Source organism: Primulina eburnea, chromosome 5, assembly GCF_022965805.1.
Source record: "Primulina eburnea isolate SZY01 chromosome 5, ASM2296580v1, whole genome shotgun sequence".
Taxonomy (NCBI): Eukaryota; Viridiplantae; Streptophyta; class Magnoliopsida; order Lamiales; family Gesneriaceae; genus Primulina; species Primulina eburnea.
Window position 1 is genome coordinate 14,014,845 of NC_133105.1, and position 16,125 is coordinate 14,030,969.

Consider the following 16,125-nt stretch of genomic DNA (forward strand, 5'->3'; position numbering starts at 1 on the left):
AAAACCTGATGGATACAACCCGACGACATTTCAGTCAAAGAGGTAAATTGTCAATTTATTATACAGAAGCACGATGAGCTACTTTAAAAAATAAAAATAAAAATCGATCATATGAACAATGATATATAAGGTGGAAGCCTAGCGTAGCTACATATATTTGGGATATATGTCTTTAAGAATATGTTCGATATGTAAAACAATTTCAGGTATTATAATTATGAAGTGAAGATATTTTTGGAAATTTTTAAAAATTAGAATGCTTAAACAATAATTTAAAGGAGTGAACAGCGAAGAGAAAGTTATGTTGATGACGAGGAGGGATTGATAATTTGCCCAAAACAAAAATAGGTCCGCAGCCCGACCCGGACTGGAGTCTCGACCTTCTTTAAAAATAAAAATAGAAAAGAAAGAAAGAAAAAGCAGTGAGCTGATACCCGAATAGAGCATTCAGCAATGGAATCCAAGGAGTCAGATTCATCTAATGCAAGTTTAATCTTTCGTCTCTTTGATGAAAGACCTAGTTCAGGGTTGGGATTTGTGGACTCCCCACAAATACCACTCCAGCCTCCTCCACCTTGCCTTGAAGTTCTTCCCTCAGAGGTACCGTTTTGTGTATTAGATATTTAGAAAACAAACTAAGTTCTAATAAGAGTTTGTATCAAAATTGAGATTGGGAAAATTACGGATTCGTTCATTTTTAAATATAGGTTTCGGCATGTGTTAAGTATGTTGCGGAACCAGTGAACGTTGGTGGGGTTACACTCCTGAAGGTGATTAACTCTTAAGAGTATCTTGAGGATATTTTTTAATCGTCTGGATTGGTGAGCATGCGGATGATTGTCATGTCTTTTTATTTGTTCTTCCTTTCATTTTCGCTTTTGTTTTTGTTTTTTTTATTTTGTTATGTTTCTTATTTTGCTTGAAAATAGTTAGAACAGGGCAGATATATTCTTTTCATTTTGCTTTTTGATCTTTTTCTACTGGATTAAGGTTTTGTTTGAAGCTGATATCTGGGGAACTTTTTTCAGTACATCGCTTAACTGGGTTCCGGTAGATATCATAGGTGGCATCTATAAGTGTCGTTCTTCTTACAGGGAAGGGTGAGCACTCAGGATGTTTTTGCTTTGGCCAATTCAGATTTAGTACCTGGAAAATATGAAGGTTGTTTTTGTTATTTCTGTCTGTCAGTGTTTGCCAATTCATGTTCATCTTTATGTATGCGTGCATGGATTTATCTTACTTCCATGAGACGGTGATTCAATATTTCTTATAACTGGCGCGAGTTAATGTTTGTAGCTAAATTTGACATTTTGCTAGTGGGAACAGGAGGATTGAAATTATGGGAGGGCTCTCTAGATTTAATCACAGCCCTTAGCTCCGAGATTAAAGATGGGAAGTTGTCATTCACAGGAAAGCGAGTTTTAGAGGTGAGGCTATATCGTTAAGGTGAATAAAAACTTAAAATATCTATAATTAGTATGATCGTTTGTCATCCCTTTTCACCCTTTTATCTGCACATGCAATGCTATTTTTGTTTTGTCTGTGCTTTGTTTTGTTAGATCTACCTAGATTAATGAACTGACAAAAGAAATGAATAAAAACTTTCTTTCAATCCTATAAAATTTCATGACATCCCCTACTTATATATAATATAATTGTTAATGAATCAAAGGTTGATTTTGATTGAAATAAAAATGTGGTGGAAAACTTGAAATGATTTTCAGTTCTCGAAAAAATCAAGGAGCAAAGTCTAGCATTAGATTCTCCTCAAAATCCCGCATCCAACAAAGTTTTGAAAATATGAATCTGCTTTTGAGATTGTGATTATAGGCATTTCACTTCGTTGTTATAAATTCTTCAAATAAGAAAACTAGCATTATCTGACTTAAAAAGACAAAAGTCCTTATTGCACATTGTCCAGAATTCTGAAGTTCAAGTGTTATTAGATGTCAAACTTTGTATGCGACCTGATTTTCTAATTTTATCTGTCAGTCTGCGCCCATTAGTCATTTCTTATGAGTCAAAGATAATTTTAAGTCATTATGAGACTTAAACGAGCCAATTAACCAAGCACACACACTCGATGGCGGATAGGAACAATACAACAATTTTTTTTTTTTTGATAGAAAACTACAACAATTTAAGTTTGAAGCAAACTCACCACCAAACAATTCTTAGATTTGTGTAGAATGTGCTCAAATTCCGCATCATGTAGCTCAAGGCTTGTATTTTTGGTAAATCATACACACTGCCTGATGCTCATATGAAATTGTACTGCGGCTTTAAATTTGAGCATAATTGACCTACAACCTTTTGTACACCTGCACATTTCTTTGGGAGTGTCTGGCACAAGTGTGCAACTATCTGCACGATACCATTAAAAGAGGTAAGCACCTTTACGAAATTTGTATCATTCGACTTCCTGTATGTGCTGAAATTGCCACCACAGGATGCACATCCATCTACTGTTGCAGGCAGTTGCTTGCAACCCTCCTTCCAGGCGCCATGATTTGTAGCCTCATAGTTTTATTGTGGAATTGATTCTTCCGTAGTCGTTGAAGGAAGATTTGCTGACTGATAAAACTATCATGTCACTTCTTTCTGTCTAGGAATTATATTATATTTCACTTTATTTTTATCGACCGAACCATTTTCTGCATGATCCGAACCAAGATCTTAGGTCAATTTGAGTTGATTAATTACATTACTGATATCGTTGTCACTTTGGAAATACTCTCTCTTTTGCTTTCCACTTTCATACTCCCGAAATCATTTTTATAGTTGTCTACATCATGCTGTTGTTTGGTTGTTTTCTAATCCCTTTGTCTGTCTTATCATCTTTCAGCTTGGATGTGGGCATGGGCTTCCAGGTATTTTTGCTTGCCAAAAGGTAAGTAAAAGGTGTATTGGCATCATCATTTTATTGATGCTTTGCTTTATTGGTATTCCATTACTATTTTCCTTGTTTGGGATAGGGTGCAGCATCCGTTCATTTCCAGGACTTTAATGCAGAGGTCTTGCAATGCCTCACCATTCCAAACGTGAATGCTAATGTTCAGAAAAAGCCTGGGCATTTGGCTACAGATATGAAGGAATGCAACAATTTGGATACTCGCTTCTTTGCAGGTGACTGGGTTGAAGTACACTGTATTCTCCCTTATGCCTGTAAAGATGTAAATGAATCTTGCTATTTGGCTCAACTAGATCAGGCATCTAGCTATGATGTCATTCTCATGGCAGAGACTGTTTACTCAATATCTGCCCTTCCAAATCTATACAGACTGATAAAGAAGGTGCATTTTGATTTAGCTTTCAAGTAGTTAAATCTGCGGTACTATTCCCATCAAACTTCTTTCTTTATCTTATGTTCAGTGTCTATGTAACCCTCAAGGAGTTGTGTACATGGCTGCAAAGAAGTATTATTTTGGGGTCGGAGGTGGATCAAGGCGCTTTCTTTCTGTGGTTGAAAACGATGGTAAGTGGAATCTATTTGGTGATGTTCCTTTTATCTTTCGATCATTTTTCCCATCTTTCGATTTCTGTATCCAAGATTTGCTTTTAGAAGTTGTGCCTTTACCTTACAGGACAAGAGCCTCTCTTGATTCAGCATGGATAAGATACAATCTGGAAGCCTTCTCTATAAGTTGTTGCAGATTTTGCTGTTGTGTATTCAGACTTCTGACATGATCTTTTTCCCTTAGGTACTTTTGCTGCTTCTTTGGTTTCGGAGGTTGCAGATGGCTCCTCTAATGTGCGAGAGGTATGGAAGCTCCTTCCCAAGTGACTTTCAGTCTAGTTGCTTTAACAATAGGGATCAATTTTTGTTTGCTTGAAGTATACGATATAATCTCCATGGGATAAATGTGCAGATTCTTGATTTTTACTGAGAAAGATTGTGGTTTAATTCTGCAACATTTACGAAATGGTACCAACTTCTAATGTTTTATTCCTGATTATTATGTTTCTCCTTTCTCATAGTGTCTACATTTTCTCGTCAACGAGTCACTCATTGGCCTTCTGTGTATGGTTCTACTCTTACATTCAGTCTATACTTGCTCCCATTTCTATCTACTATATAAAGAATGAAGATTGACTTAGGGGGGTGTTCGAAAAAACGAGATTAAACGCGAAATGTGATGAAAACATTACGATTCCGCAAAAAAGGGATAATAACTTATCAGCTAAAGATAGGTCATATTAAGCGTCATTAAACGTTCTTCATCGCGATAGTTATTTTTTAATTTCAAATTAATTTATTTAAAGTTAAAATCCTTTCAATTTTGATAAATTTAAAACTAAAAAAACCTTCTTTTCAAAACCAAAGAAAGCCATCCGGCATTATCTTCATCGAAACCCTTCTCTCATAAATTCTTACAATCCAGGCCAACATATTCTTGCCTCCTCAACTGTGTACGAGGATAGTCAAAAGTGTTGGTGTATCATTTTCTCGCACCCAATATGTAGAATTTTTAAAGAAATTTTCGTTTTGACAATCAAATATTTTTGTCCGTCATATGATTCAAATCGCATAAGTTTAGTGTTATTTACCTTTGCGTTCTAACATGCTAGACACCAATTTATTCTGGGATAAGCGGATATAGTCTTTCTAGTAATTCTCAACGAACAATCAACTGGATTAAATACCGTTCTTCGTTCTCCAAATTAGGTTGACGTTGTTTAGATTGCACTAGAAATCTAAAAAAGTTTTGCATGGAGAATCGAGCAACTTGAAGATGTCGTCTCTCCGCTGAGTGCACGACGGTGTGATGTGAATTTTCTGCATAACATCTTCTTAAAACATGCTTCACTTGAAATAACATCACCTTAAAAATCTTGAGTAAAGTCCTGCTTATTGAAATGTGGCACCATAACATAATTCGATTGATCAAACAAACACCACAACACCACAGTCTTTGGACTGGATAGCCACTATCAATCATAAGATAATCATAAGATAAGTTGGAAAGGTCCCCAGACACGTTCTTCGGCTTCCAGACCCATACATGCGTAATTTGACCACAAGACAACTTACATACCTCAAAATTAATATTTTTGCATGTTATATTTATTTAAGAACGTTGTGCACCTCATTGGATCGATCCCAAGTATGCTGCCCCACACTACAAAAAACCAAAGCAATTTGCGACGGGTTTATCCGTCGCTAAACCGTCGCGAATTGGTCAAAGCGACGGTTCTAGCGACGTGCCGTTGACCCGTGACCTTTTGGGTCGTCGCCTCACCCAAGCGACGCGACACAATAACCGTGACAATTTGGCGACCGTCTATAGGATGAAGTCCGTCTCCAGTATAGCGACGGTCAAAATAACACCGACGCTAACTGTAGCGACGGTAATTTCAACAACGTCGCTATATTTAGCGACGATTATGCTTCTAACCGTCGCTAAATATACCGACGATGGTGAAATTACCGTCGCTTCGATTAGCGACTGTCAATTAAAAACAGTCGCTTTAATTTGAGACGGTATTTTCACAACCGTCGCCAGTTAAAGCGACGGTTGTTTCACTAACCGTCGCGAATTGTAGCGACGGTTAGAATTGTTCCGTCGCTATTCACCATTCCGTTTTTTTTTTAAAAATAAAAATATATTAAAACAATTGTACCGTATAATTACTAAAAAAATTGACAACATATTTGAAAAATATAATCATATTAGTAAATAACATTTCCAAACTAGTGTTTGATACAAATATTCTTCAAAAAAATGTAAACAAACATCACTACGGTGACGGTGACTGAGTCTCATCGTCGTCGCCGTCCTGATCGTCCTCATCCTCGTCCTCGTCCCCGTATCCTTGCGTCGGAGGAATATAACTCTGTGAAAATCTGTGAATACGGGATGAAGAACCAACTGCTGCCCCACGAGATCGACCCCTGTGAGAAGTGCCTGGTCCAGACAGCGTGCGACCTGATGTATGCGCGGTAGCTCCCTGTGACATGCCTGCAACCAGGAGTCGGACATGCTCCTCTAGTGACGTCATGCGATCTCTCAGCATGACGTTCTCCGCCTCTGTAGCCCGCATCCTCTCGCAAAGCTCATCGTTACGACGTAACGATGACTCCAGAATCTGGCGCATGTCCGCCTCGCGCTGGGACTCAGACGACGGACCGACATCCGATGACCTACCACGTCGACCCGGAGCCATCTCATCGGGATAAAAGGTGCTGGCCATGGACCCACACCCATACATCCTCCCCTTCTTCTTCCCCCCAACCACAGTCTTGAACATGCTGTTTACCGACTGTGGGCTGGGGACAACAGGCTCTGATCCATCCTCACCGGAACTTAGTGACTGAGCCAAAGATCGCTCCATGTTCTCCTGTGATGTTGATAAAAATGGATTATTTTTAGTGAAACGTTAATGAGAATAACGAAATTTAATAAACTTACGTGGATCAGGCGGGATCGCGTGTCAACGAAAGATCCGTCTACATGTCGATGTGTGTGTACGTACAGCTCCCACGACGTAGGATCTCTGCCATATTGTGCTCGCTGAAATAAATTTAATAATTGTAAAACATTATAATTTAAAAGTGTAAACAAATATATATATATATATTTATATACATATATATATATATATATATATATATATATATATATGTTAAAGTACAATTGAAAACTATTAAACTAGAAGAAATACCAGATCATGTCCGTGAGCGCTGTATGTCTTCGCACCTGCAATGTGCTTCGACGTCCCTGTACCTACCCCTGCAGGCTCGCTGTTCCTGTTCGCCTTGTTCTTGGCAGCTCTGTCCTGCCAATCCTGTTGCTGCCAAGCAGCAGTCCAAGCAGCCCATGCAGTGGGGACATGCTTGTTTTCCGGAAGTGCTCCAACCAGACAACATTGCGTACGCGGGAAAATCACTTATCGTCCACATCAAAGCTGCACGCATATCAAAATTTTGTTGGGCGTGGATATCGTACGTGGGAACACCATTAGACCACAAGGATTGTAGCTCGGCGACTAATGGCTGAAGGAATATGTCCAATTTATCTTTGGGGTTACTTGGTCCAGGTGCAATCACAGTCAAAAACATGTATTCGTCTTTCATACACATCCAAGGTGGTAAATTATATGGAGTAACAATGATAGGCCATGACGAATACTGCTGCCCACTTTGTCCAAAAGGTTGAAATCCATCTGTTGACAATCCTAATCTCACATTTCGGATTTCTGCTGAAAAAGATGGATGCAAAGCGTCAAAATGACGCCACGCTGCACAATCAGAAGGGTGTGTCATAGTGTCACCGTCGAAATGATGGTCATTATGCCAACGCATATGTGACGCTGTAGCTTTCGAAGCATACAGTCTTTGCAAACGTGGAGTGATCGGAAAATAATACATCATCTTGTACGGAGTTCCCTTCTTCTGAGGATTTCGAGATCGACTTCTACTACGTTTGTATCGAGGATGTTCACATATCTTACACTCTGTTAAACCCTCGTCAACACCCCAGTATATCATACAATTATTGTTGCATGCATCAATTTTTTCAACCGGAAGCCCTAGATCTTTGATAATTTTTTTGGTCGCGTAAAAACTCTCAGGGACGAAGTTATCAGACGGACACAACTCTGACATAAGTTGACACATGTCATTGTAATTGCGCTCGGACATGTTGTGTTCTTGTTTCATCTTTAGTAACCGAGCGAGCACAGACAACACAGTATGACCGTGTGGATTTCCATCCCAAATTTCTTTTTCGGCTGATTTAATGCATTCATACAATGATTTAATATAACTGTTTGGACTTTCAGGATCTTCAGGAACATTATTTATTGTTTGATTTTCTTCACCAAAATTCACATTCTCATTTTCTGGGTTCTCTTCAAAGTTAACATTTTGTTGCAGAAAATTCAAAAATTCCGGAGCTGTAGTTTGAGCAGTTGCTGGTGCTACACGAGACCTAGATGACGAAGGAACTTCCATATTAAAATTAGGAAAGACCGGGGGAATATACTCCTCTCCATGAAAATACCAGTTATAATAATCCGGTACAAATCCATAACGACCGAGATGTACCTTCACAGTATCTTCATCTACATATGTTTGGTTCTGACATTTTTTTCGATTGCAAGGACAACGGATATTACCATCTAATAAACACTCAGGATGACTAAGTGCAAATGCTACAAACGACTCTACACCAACACAGTATTCAGCCGTTACAAATCCATTCTCCAACCGACGATACATCCAATTTCTATCGTTATCCATTTTATCCTACAAAATAAAAAGTAGGATGTATTTTTCTTTTCAAATTAAATCTTGTATGTAATATTAGTCATTTTTAAACAAATATGTATATCATATCACATTATTATAATGACGTGTCATAATTTATTTTGTTTAAAAATTTTATAGACTTTTATACTTGTCGTATCCCTTACCGGGAGTGTGGGATGTCGTCTTAACATCCTCCCAGGATTTATAACAAGTTTTCCAAAAAAATTTTATATACATACTAACAGTATATTATATGTTAATTATTATAATGACGTGTCATAATTTATTTTGCTTAAAAATTTTATAGACTTTTATACTTGTCGTATCCCTTACCGGGAGTGTGGGATGTCGTCTTAACATCCTCCCAGGATTTATAACAAGTTTTCCAAAAAATTATTATATACATACTAACAGTATATTATATGTTAATTATATATAAACGATACAAAAAATAAAAACTGAATTGCAAAAAAACTTACTTGAGTTGAATTAAAAATCGTCCACGAGAGAAGACTTGTTTATCGATCGCAAATGTGAGCGAAGGGACAGAGGAGAGGTGTGAAGAAAATCAGTTGCAGAAGCGAGAATTTATAGAAAGATTCTAATAGCGACGGATTTTCAAAATCCGTCGCTAATAGCGACATAATTTAGAAACCGTCGCCGATCTAAATCGGCGACGGTTTTACTTTGAACGTCGCAAAAAGTGACGACGGTGTTTTAAAGACGTAGCTATTTTAGAAGATAACGACGGTTTAATAAACCGACGTTAAATATAGCTACGGTTTTGTTTTCCGTCGCCAATATAGCGACTATTTAATATTAACCCGTCGCTTCAGAAAAGCGACGGTGTTTAATAAAACCGTCGTCTGTTTAGTTTAGCGACGGGTTTGTGGAACAGTCGCAATATTAGCGACCGGTTTTATAAAACCGTGGCTATTATAGCGACGGTGTTTTAAAACTGTGGCTATTATAGCGACGATTTTTTAAAACCGTGGCTACTTTAGCGACCGGTTTTATAAAACCGTTGCTATAATTTTTAAAGGGACAGTTTATTAAAGAACTGTCGCTATATAGCAACGGAAAATAAAAACCGTCGCCATTTTAGCGACGGTTTTTTATAAAACCGTCGCTAAGCATACCGTTTTTTTGTAGTGCCAACTTAAAACGGCCAATGAACTTGCATCTTAGTTGTACGACTCCAGAATTAAATAAAACGATTTCTGAATTACCAAACGACTCGGGACTCGACTCACCCTTAACCAACACCCTAAACTATTGTCCAGAGCCTTAAGGCCACCTATGGAACAGTCCAAACCATCCCACACCATTCAGCTCAATTTTGACACTTTTGGGTTCTTTACAGCTCCAAACAATCCACGGGTCGAACCGGACCTAGACCATCACCTTAGACCCTAACCAAGCCACTGATACAGTCCTTACCAACTCAGGTAGCACGCAAAAGCAGTAGATCAAGCAAGCCGTGACGGCGCCTATCACGGGTTCCATGCGCACAGCTGCCACTTTGCACTTCCAGCGAGTTTCCTACGCAAGCAGACCATAACCGACCAATACCAAGATCACCTTCACACCTTAAGACATGGTCAGACCCTAGCCAAGAGCCTCCAACCCATTCCTAGCCCAGAACAACTCGGCCGAACCCAAAACAATTGCACTCGTCCGCACTGTGGCAGCAGCTGCACTCCTTTCTATGCACGACCACCCCACTTCCGACCTAACAAAGACTGATAAACAACATTTAAAAACATCCTTATTCATGCCAATACCCAGCAGCAACAGTCCAGACGATCCACACGAAGCCTACGCATAAAAAACTCATGGAAACTTGTGCAAAAGATTTCAGCATGTGTATAAATGATTTTGATTCAAATCTTTAATGTAGGCAAACTTTTTGCATGCATATTTTTTATCAAATAAAAATATATAACAAGATTAATGCATGAAAGAAAGTCTTAGAAAATTCCTTTGCATTTAAATGCTCGAATAGACGAATACTGGTGCGAGAGAACGTAGGTGATGAACAGAGGATGATTGTAGACGTTTTTCTTGCCAATTCACAAAAATATTGTAGATGGATGTGGAGAAGTGAAAAAGGCTACTTGGAAGAAAAATCCCCAGCTTTTCACGTTTTTTATGTGTGTATTCGTGTGTGTGCTTTATTCTTTTTTTTTTACTTTGCAAATTAATTATATACTAACTAAATTAATTAATTAAGTCATAAAATAATTTAATAAAATATTAAACATCATGCTCAAGAATAAAAATATCAAATTTTCAAAAATTTGCTAATATCACGCATAAAATATTTTAATTCATCTAATAATTTAAATTTGACTTTAAAATACTAAAATTCATAAATAATTTAAAATAAATAATTTTTTGGCTTAAACTAAAAATATAAAATTTAATTTTTGCACCTTAATCGTCTCCTATCTCATATCCTCGGCCAAATATCGAATATTAACCTGAAAATTCTAAAATCGAGAAATACAATTAAATCCCAAGAAAATAAACACATAAATATTTAAACAAATTAAACATGTTGAAAGCATCATTCAATCTATTTAAATCATTTAAATTATGGATGTGGTTTTACGTCGTACTGATTTTCGTACAATACATTAGTTAGCATAAATTTATATCCAATTTACCCATTTATTTTTTCCATCATAATAGTGTTGAGATATTGTATTCTCGCACTCAAGACGCAACGGAAGTTTAAAAATTTTGTTCCTGGGCATCGTGTGTTTAAAACCATTTATAGGGTGTTTAGAATTATACCTTTACGTTCTCAACGCTTGGACTCCAAACTATTCTGGTGTTTAAGCGGATATAGCCCTTCTTGTAATTTCCTATGAACTAATCTTCTTCTTTGATCGCCTAATTTGGTCCACGATCGAAACTTTGTTCATCGCTTGGATTGCACTAAAAATCACAAACAATTTGTGGGTTGAGACTGTAGCATCCAAATTTTCAAAAATCCAGAGACGATGCAGCGACGACAGCGCGGCAGTGGAAGGAAGCTTGATGACCGAAATCTTTCTTTTCCAAGAATTGAAGTGGCCGTGACATCATGATTCTCAATCATGATTTTTTGCACTTATGATTCATAATCAACAATTAAGAAAATAATTAATGATTTTTAATCAATAATTAAGCAAACTAATTTGCTTTGTGGTCAAGATTTCCATCACCAATTTCATGTGGTGGACGTGACTTCGAAGGAGAAATTGGAGAGGATTTGTGGTGGTTTTGTGTGCAATTTTCCATCACCAACAATGAGCCCTAATGGTGTATTTATAGAGTAAAACTCCTAATCTAATTAGGAGTCTCTCTCCCACAAGGACTATTAATTTCATTATATTTAAACTCCCATATAATTAATATATAATGTATTTATTAACCTTTAATAATACACGATATAATAATATCATATACATATATTTTATATCACTATATAAAATATATACATGTATATCTGTGTTCTAAATGGCCGCCTAGGGCGTAAGATGACCGACCGCCTAGGCCCTGACCGCACCGCCTATGCATGAGGCGGGTGTTTTAGGCGATTCAAGCTATACGGCGTTCGGGAGGCGGGTGGAGGCGGCGAGCAGGCGGGTCGAGCGGGTGGAGGCGGCGAGCAGGCGGGCTAGGCAGGCGAGGCGGCGAGCAGGCGGGCTAAGCAGTCAGTCAATATTTTTAGGTTGTAGTCAACAATTTTAAAACCTAGTCAACAATTTTAAAAACCTAGTCAAAATCAAATAATTTTAAATATTAAAACCCTAACGCACCTCAGTTTCTTTATTTATTGTTTTGGTTTTCACTCTCAAATCTTAACTCTCAACCACCACATACAATCCGCCCGCCGACGCCGTCTACTGCCGCCAGCAGTCAGAAAAATAATTAAAAAATTTAAACTTAGTTTTTTGATAAAAATAATTATATTACTTTGTTAACATAATAACATTTATATGATGATGAATCTTTATTATTTGCACATTATCTAGATGATATTATATTTTGTGCTTAAACATTATTTAATTGCACATTTTATATAAAAATGATCATACTGCATGATTATCTATAAAAAAATTACTTAAAAAAATTCAACCGCCTAGGCGACGCCTGGGCACCGCCTAGGCGGCTGAGGCGGTAGGCGGTCACCGACCGCCCCGCCACCGCCTTCCGCCATTTACAACCTTGATATATATGTATATTAAATTAAATAACTATTATTTAATTTATAAATTAACTCCTTAGTCAATTTAATTCTAGACTCCTCTAGAATATTTATGGGAATTTGGGCATTTTAGTAGTCATCACTACTAACACAATCATTTAATTAGTAAATTCCAAATTCAGTAAAAAAAAATGATTCTGAACTCATTATAATCTCAATCAACGATCCGAAAGCGCCGATGTACCAATGATACAAATCTTGTTCATATAATGAAAATCGAAAATTTCGAAGATCAAAATTTTCACTTACCAAATTTAGAACTTGTCATATATGGCAGTTACCAAATTTGGCAGGTGCCAGTTTTAGTGAACTCCTTCATAAAACAGGCAGTTCCACTCTCCTTCCTTATTTAACAGTCATACTAACTTCCATTTCTTCCATCCTATGGAATTAGCTCAAAAACTCTTTTATAAGCTTCCTGTTTGATCTCCATCAAACTATAGTCGCCAAATTTCAACTCCTTGAAATTTGACTATCTCAACGGGAACACAGAATCCGATACTTGTGTGACCCTAAATGGTTCAGAGATACAGTTAGCCGTGGGTTCACATCTCCATGTGATTTAGAATAACATTTATTATTATTAGGGCTTACCTTAGTTTGCCCCATTCTTTTCATCAACACCTTGATCAAGAATGTCAGAACTCATTTCTGATTGCACCCATTGGATCATGGTAATAGCGTCTAGTAGCATCGCTCCATGATCCCCTAGGTATCACTGATAGTGCCTGCAAGAACCTTTAATCATGGTTAGCGCACAGTACGGTCCCTTCAATGCATATATCCTGATCAAATCTGCAACTATTTGTATATCGAGAGTTGCATATGAATTCGATAACTATGCGATTTATCTTTGAGTACTAATAGTGACATGATATGTACAACTAGGAAAAAACCATTCCCTAATACACATTTCTTGCTCTGACCAGAGACTCCTTGCACTATTAACTCATCAGATCTCATAGGATACCTTCACCCGTAGGCGAACAGTGAATCCCCGACTACAATGCATTTGCTCCCACGTATTTTGAAACTACACCCAACCTCGTCACCTGATGACCCTCGATGGAGTCGGTAAACGGATCAAAGTGCATGCTAGTACGTATAGCCCCTACATTATCCCGAGTCAAAGGCCTAATGGTGTACAACCATAACTGTGGACTATTCCATTCGTTAAGTGAGAACCACTTGGACAGTCCGAGGGAGGGTTGTTCTATGCATCATCACATGATCACCCATCTGTGTGAATGAACATCTCCATGCCCTTGCCAATGAAACATGACGTTTACACCAGAGATGCTAGTCTCAAGCTCGAGCGACCTTTATCCTTGTTTTAGACGGCTGATTTGACTAGGAACCTGTTTAGAATATACGGTACACTTCCTAATGAGTTTCATGATCTTACGTTGTGACACAGACCTCATGGTACCTATTGTATATTCAAGGACTTTATCTAAGCAGCTTGCATGGGTATACAGATAAAATATAATGCCATAATCATAAAATATTATTAAAATAGAGATTGTTTTACATTAGAGTCAATAAAGTCCGACCCGCAAGTTGGCTTTCCGAGCACCTACATTAACTAATAGCACTGAACCGTTCATCAAACTCAATGAGAGTTTCTCTTGGTTTCTTTCCATTATTAAATTTTTGGATGACAACTGTCAGTTTGTTTTCTTCGGTTTGATCGTTGCCCTCACACAGTTGTGTGAGTTTTTCCTATATCTCTTTTGCCGTGGAGCATGTCTTGATCTTGAAAAACATGTTTTTATCCAGAGTTTTATATAGAATTTCTTTTGCCACGTTGTCAATATTTGCTTTCTTCTTATTTTCAGCTGTCCATTAAGATCGGTGTTTTTCCACTATTTGGGGAGCACCTTCAATTGTAATCACAGCTGTATTTGCCTTTAAAATCTTCATTAGCCCGTCAGTGATAACATACCACATATCGTCATCCTGGGCTACTAGATGTCCCTGCATACGAATTTTCCAATCATCATAATCTTCGTTGGAAAACATAGGTATTTTGTTGAAAAATGCCATGAGTAGATTTTAGATATTGATGTTTGAGGAAACCCTGCTCTGATACCAGTTGTTAGGATCGAGAAAGAGTTTAGAGGGAGGTGAATAAACTCTTTAAAAATATTTGCTTTTAAAATTTGTTTTCAACCGTTTTTGGGCGGTTGAAAGTTTTTTTTTCAAAAGGTTAGAAATATGATCTACTTGAAAAGTGCGGAAACCGGTTCAATATTTATAAAGATGATTTAAGCGGTTGGCAATCTAATCAACAAGATACAGTTAAAACTGTAAGAACTTGCGGAAAGTAAAGACACAAGATTTTTATGGATGTTCGGAGATAAAACTCCTACATCACCCCTTTTTCCTCTTTAGGAAGTATTCCACTAAAAGACTTTTGCTTTATAAAACTCTTTGCAACAACCTACTCCAATCAGGACTTATCACACTGCCTGTTTTGGAACTCTTAATAATCACTTTACACTTCTGGATTTTAAGAACCCTCGGTTCACTAGACACAATTATACCAAATAACAAAAAGGTTATTGATAAAAGTAAACAATCTTGTTTTGGTAGTACGAAAAAGATCCATCTATCACCAAAAAATTGACAAAAACCACTTGTGCTCTTTCTATCCAGTTTACAACCTGCATAGTCAGCATCTGAATATCCAATAAGATTGAAAGAAGAATCACTGGTATACCATAGGCCGACATTTTGAGTACCCTTAAAATATTTCAGAATACGTTTAGCAGCAATATAATGTGATTGCTTAGGGTTAGATTCAAATCTTGCACAAATGCAAACAACAAACATAATATCAGTTCTACTGGCAGTAAGATATAATAATGAACCAATTAGACCACGATACTGAGTTACCTCTATTGAAATTCCATTTTCATCCTTATCAAGTTTAGTAGAAGAGCTCATAGGAATGGAAGAAGCAGAGCATGTTTCCATGCCAAAATTTTTCAGTAGTTCCTTATTATACTTAGCCTGATTTATGAAGATTCCAGTATCAAGTTGCTTAATCTGCAGTCCTAGGAAGAATGTCAGTTCTCCCATCATGTTCATTTCAAATTGTTCCTGCATCAATTTATAAAACTTTGCACATAGTTTGGGGTCAAAGATAATGTCAATCTGTACCAATAGAATGTGCTTATTCTTAACTAAAGTGAACAAAGTCTTGTCTACTGTGTCGATTGTAAAGTCATGATTGACAAGAAATTGTGAGAGAATTTCATACCAAGTTCAAGGTACCTGTTTTAAACGATACATGGCTTTTTGTAATTTCAACACATGATGTGGTAAGAAATGATCAATAAAACCTGGAGATTGTTCAACGTAGACCTCTTCTTGTAGTAGACCATTTAGGAAGGCACTTTTCACGTCCATCTGATAAAATTTAAAGTTTATGAAAGCAGCAAAGGCTAAGAATATTCTGATAGTTTCAAGTCTTGCTATTGGTGCATAGGTCTCATCATTGTCTATTCCTTCTTCTTGTCTGAAACCTTGAGCCACCAGTTTTGCTTTATTTCTGACAACAGTACCTCCTTCATTTAGCTTGTTTCTAAATAACCACCGGGTTCCAATAACA

General features: G+C 37.3%; 1 protein-coding gene across 10 annotated transcripts; it reads left to right on the forward strand.

The window, feature by feature from the left end:
- The first annotated feature begins 322 nt into the window (after positions 1–322).
- LOC140833046 (uncharacterized) lies at positions 323–3,964 on the forward strand. Of its 10 annotated transcripts, none has more exons than XM_073197433.1 (9): positions 323–600; positions 708–770; positions 1,095–1,161; positions 1,297–1,427; positions 2,846–2,890; positions 2,976–3,293; positions 3,392–3,475; positions 3,702–3,760; positions 3,870–3,964. In XM_073197433.1, exons 1-9 carry the CDS (start codon positions 454–456, stop codon positions 3,937–3,939), a joined length of 984 nt encoding a protein of 327 aa, XP_073053534.1. In that variant the 5' UTR covers positions 323–453; the 3' UTR covers positions 3,940–3,964. The 10 variants fall into 10 exon arrangements, 9 of the variants coding, with proteins under 9 accessions (XP_073053534.1, XP_073053539.1, XP_073053533.1 ...); XM_073197435.1 differs by having other exon boundaries at positions 330–600; positions 3,373–3,475; XM_073197438.1 differs by having other exon boundaries at positions 325–600; positions 3,585–3,964.
- The last annotated feature ends 12,161 nt before the right edge of the window (positions 3,965–16,125 follow it).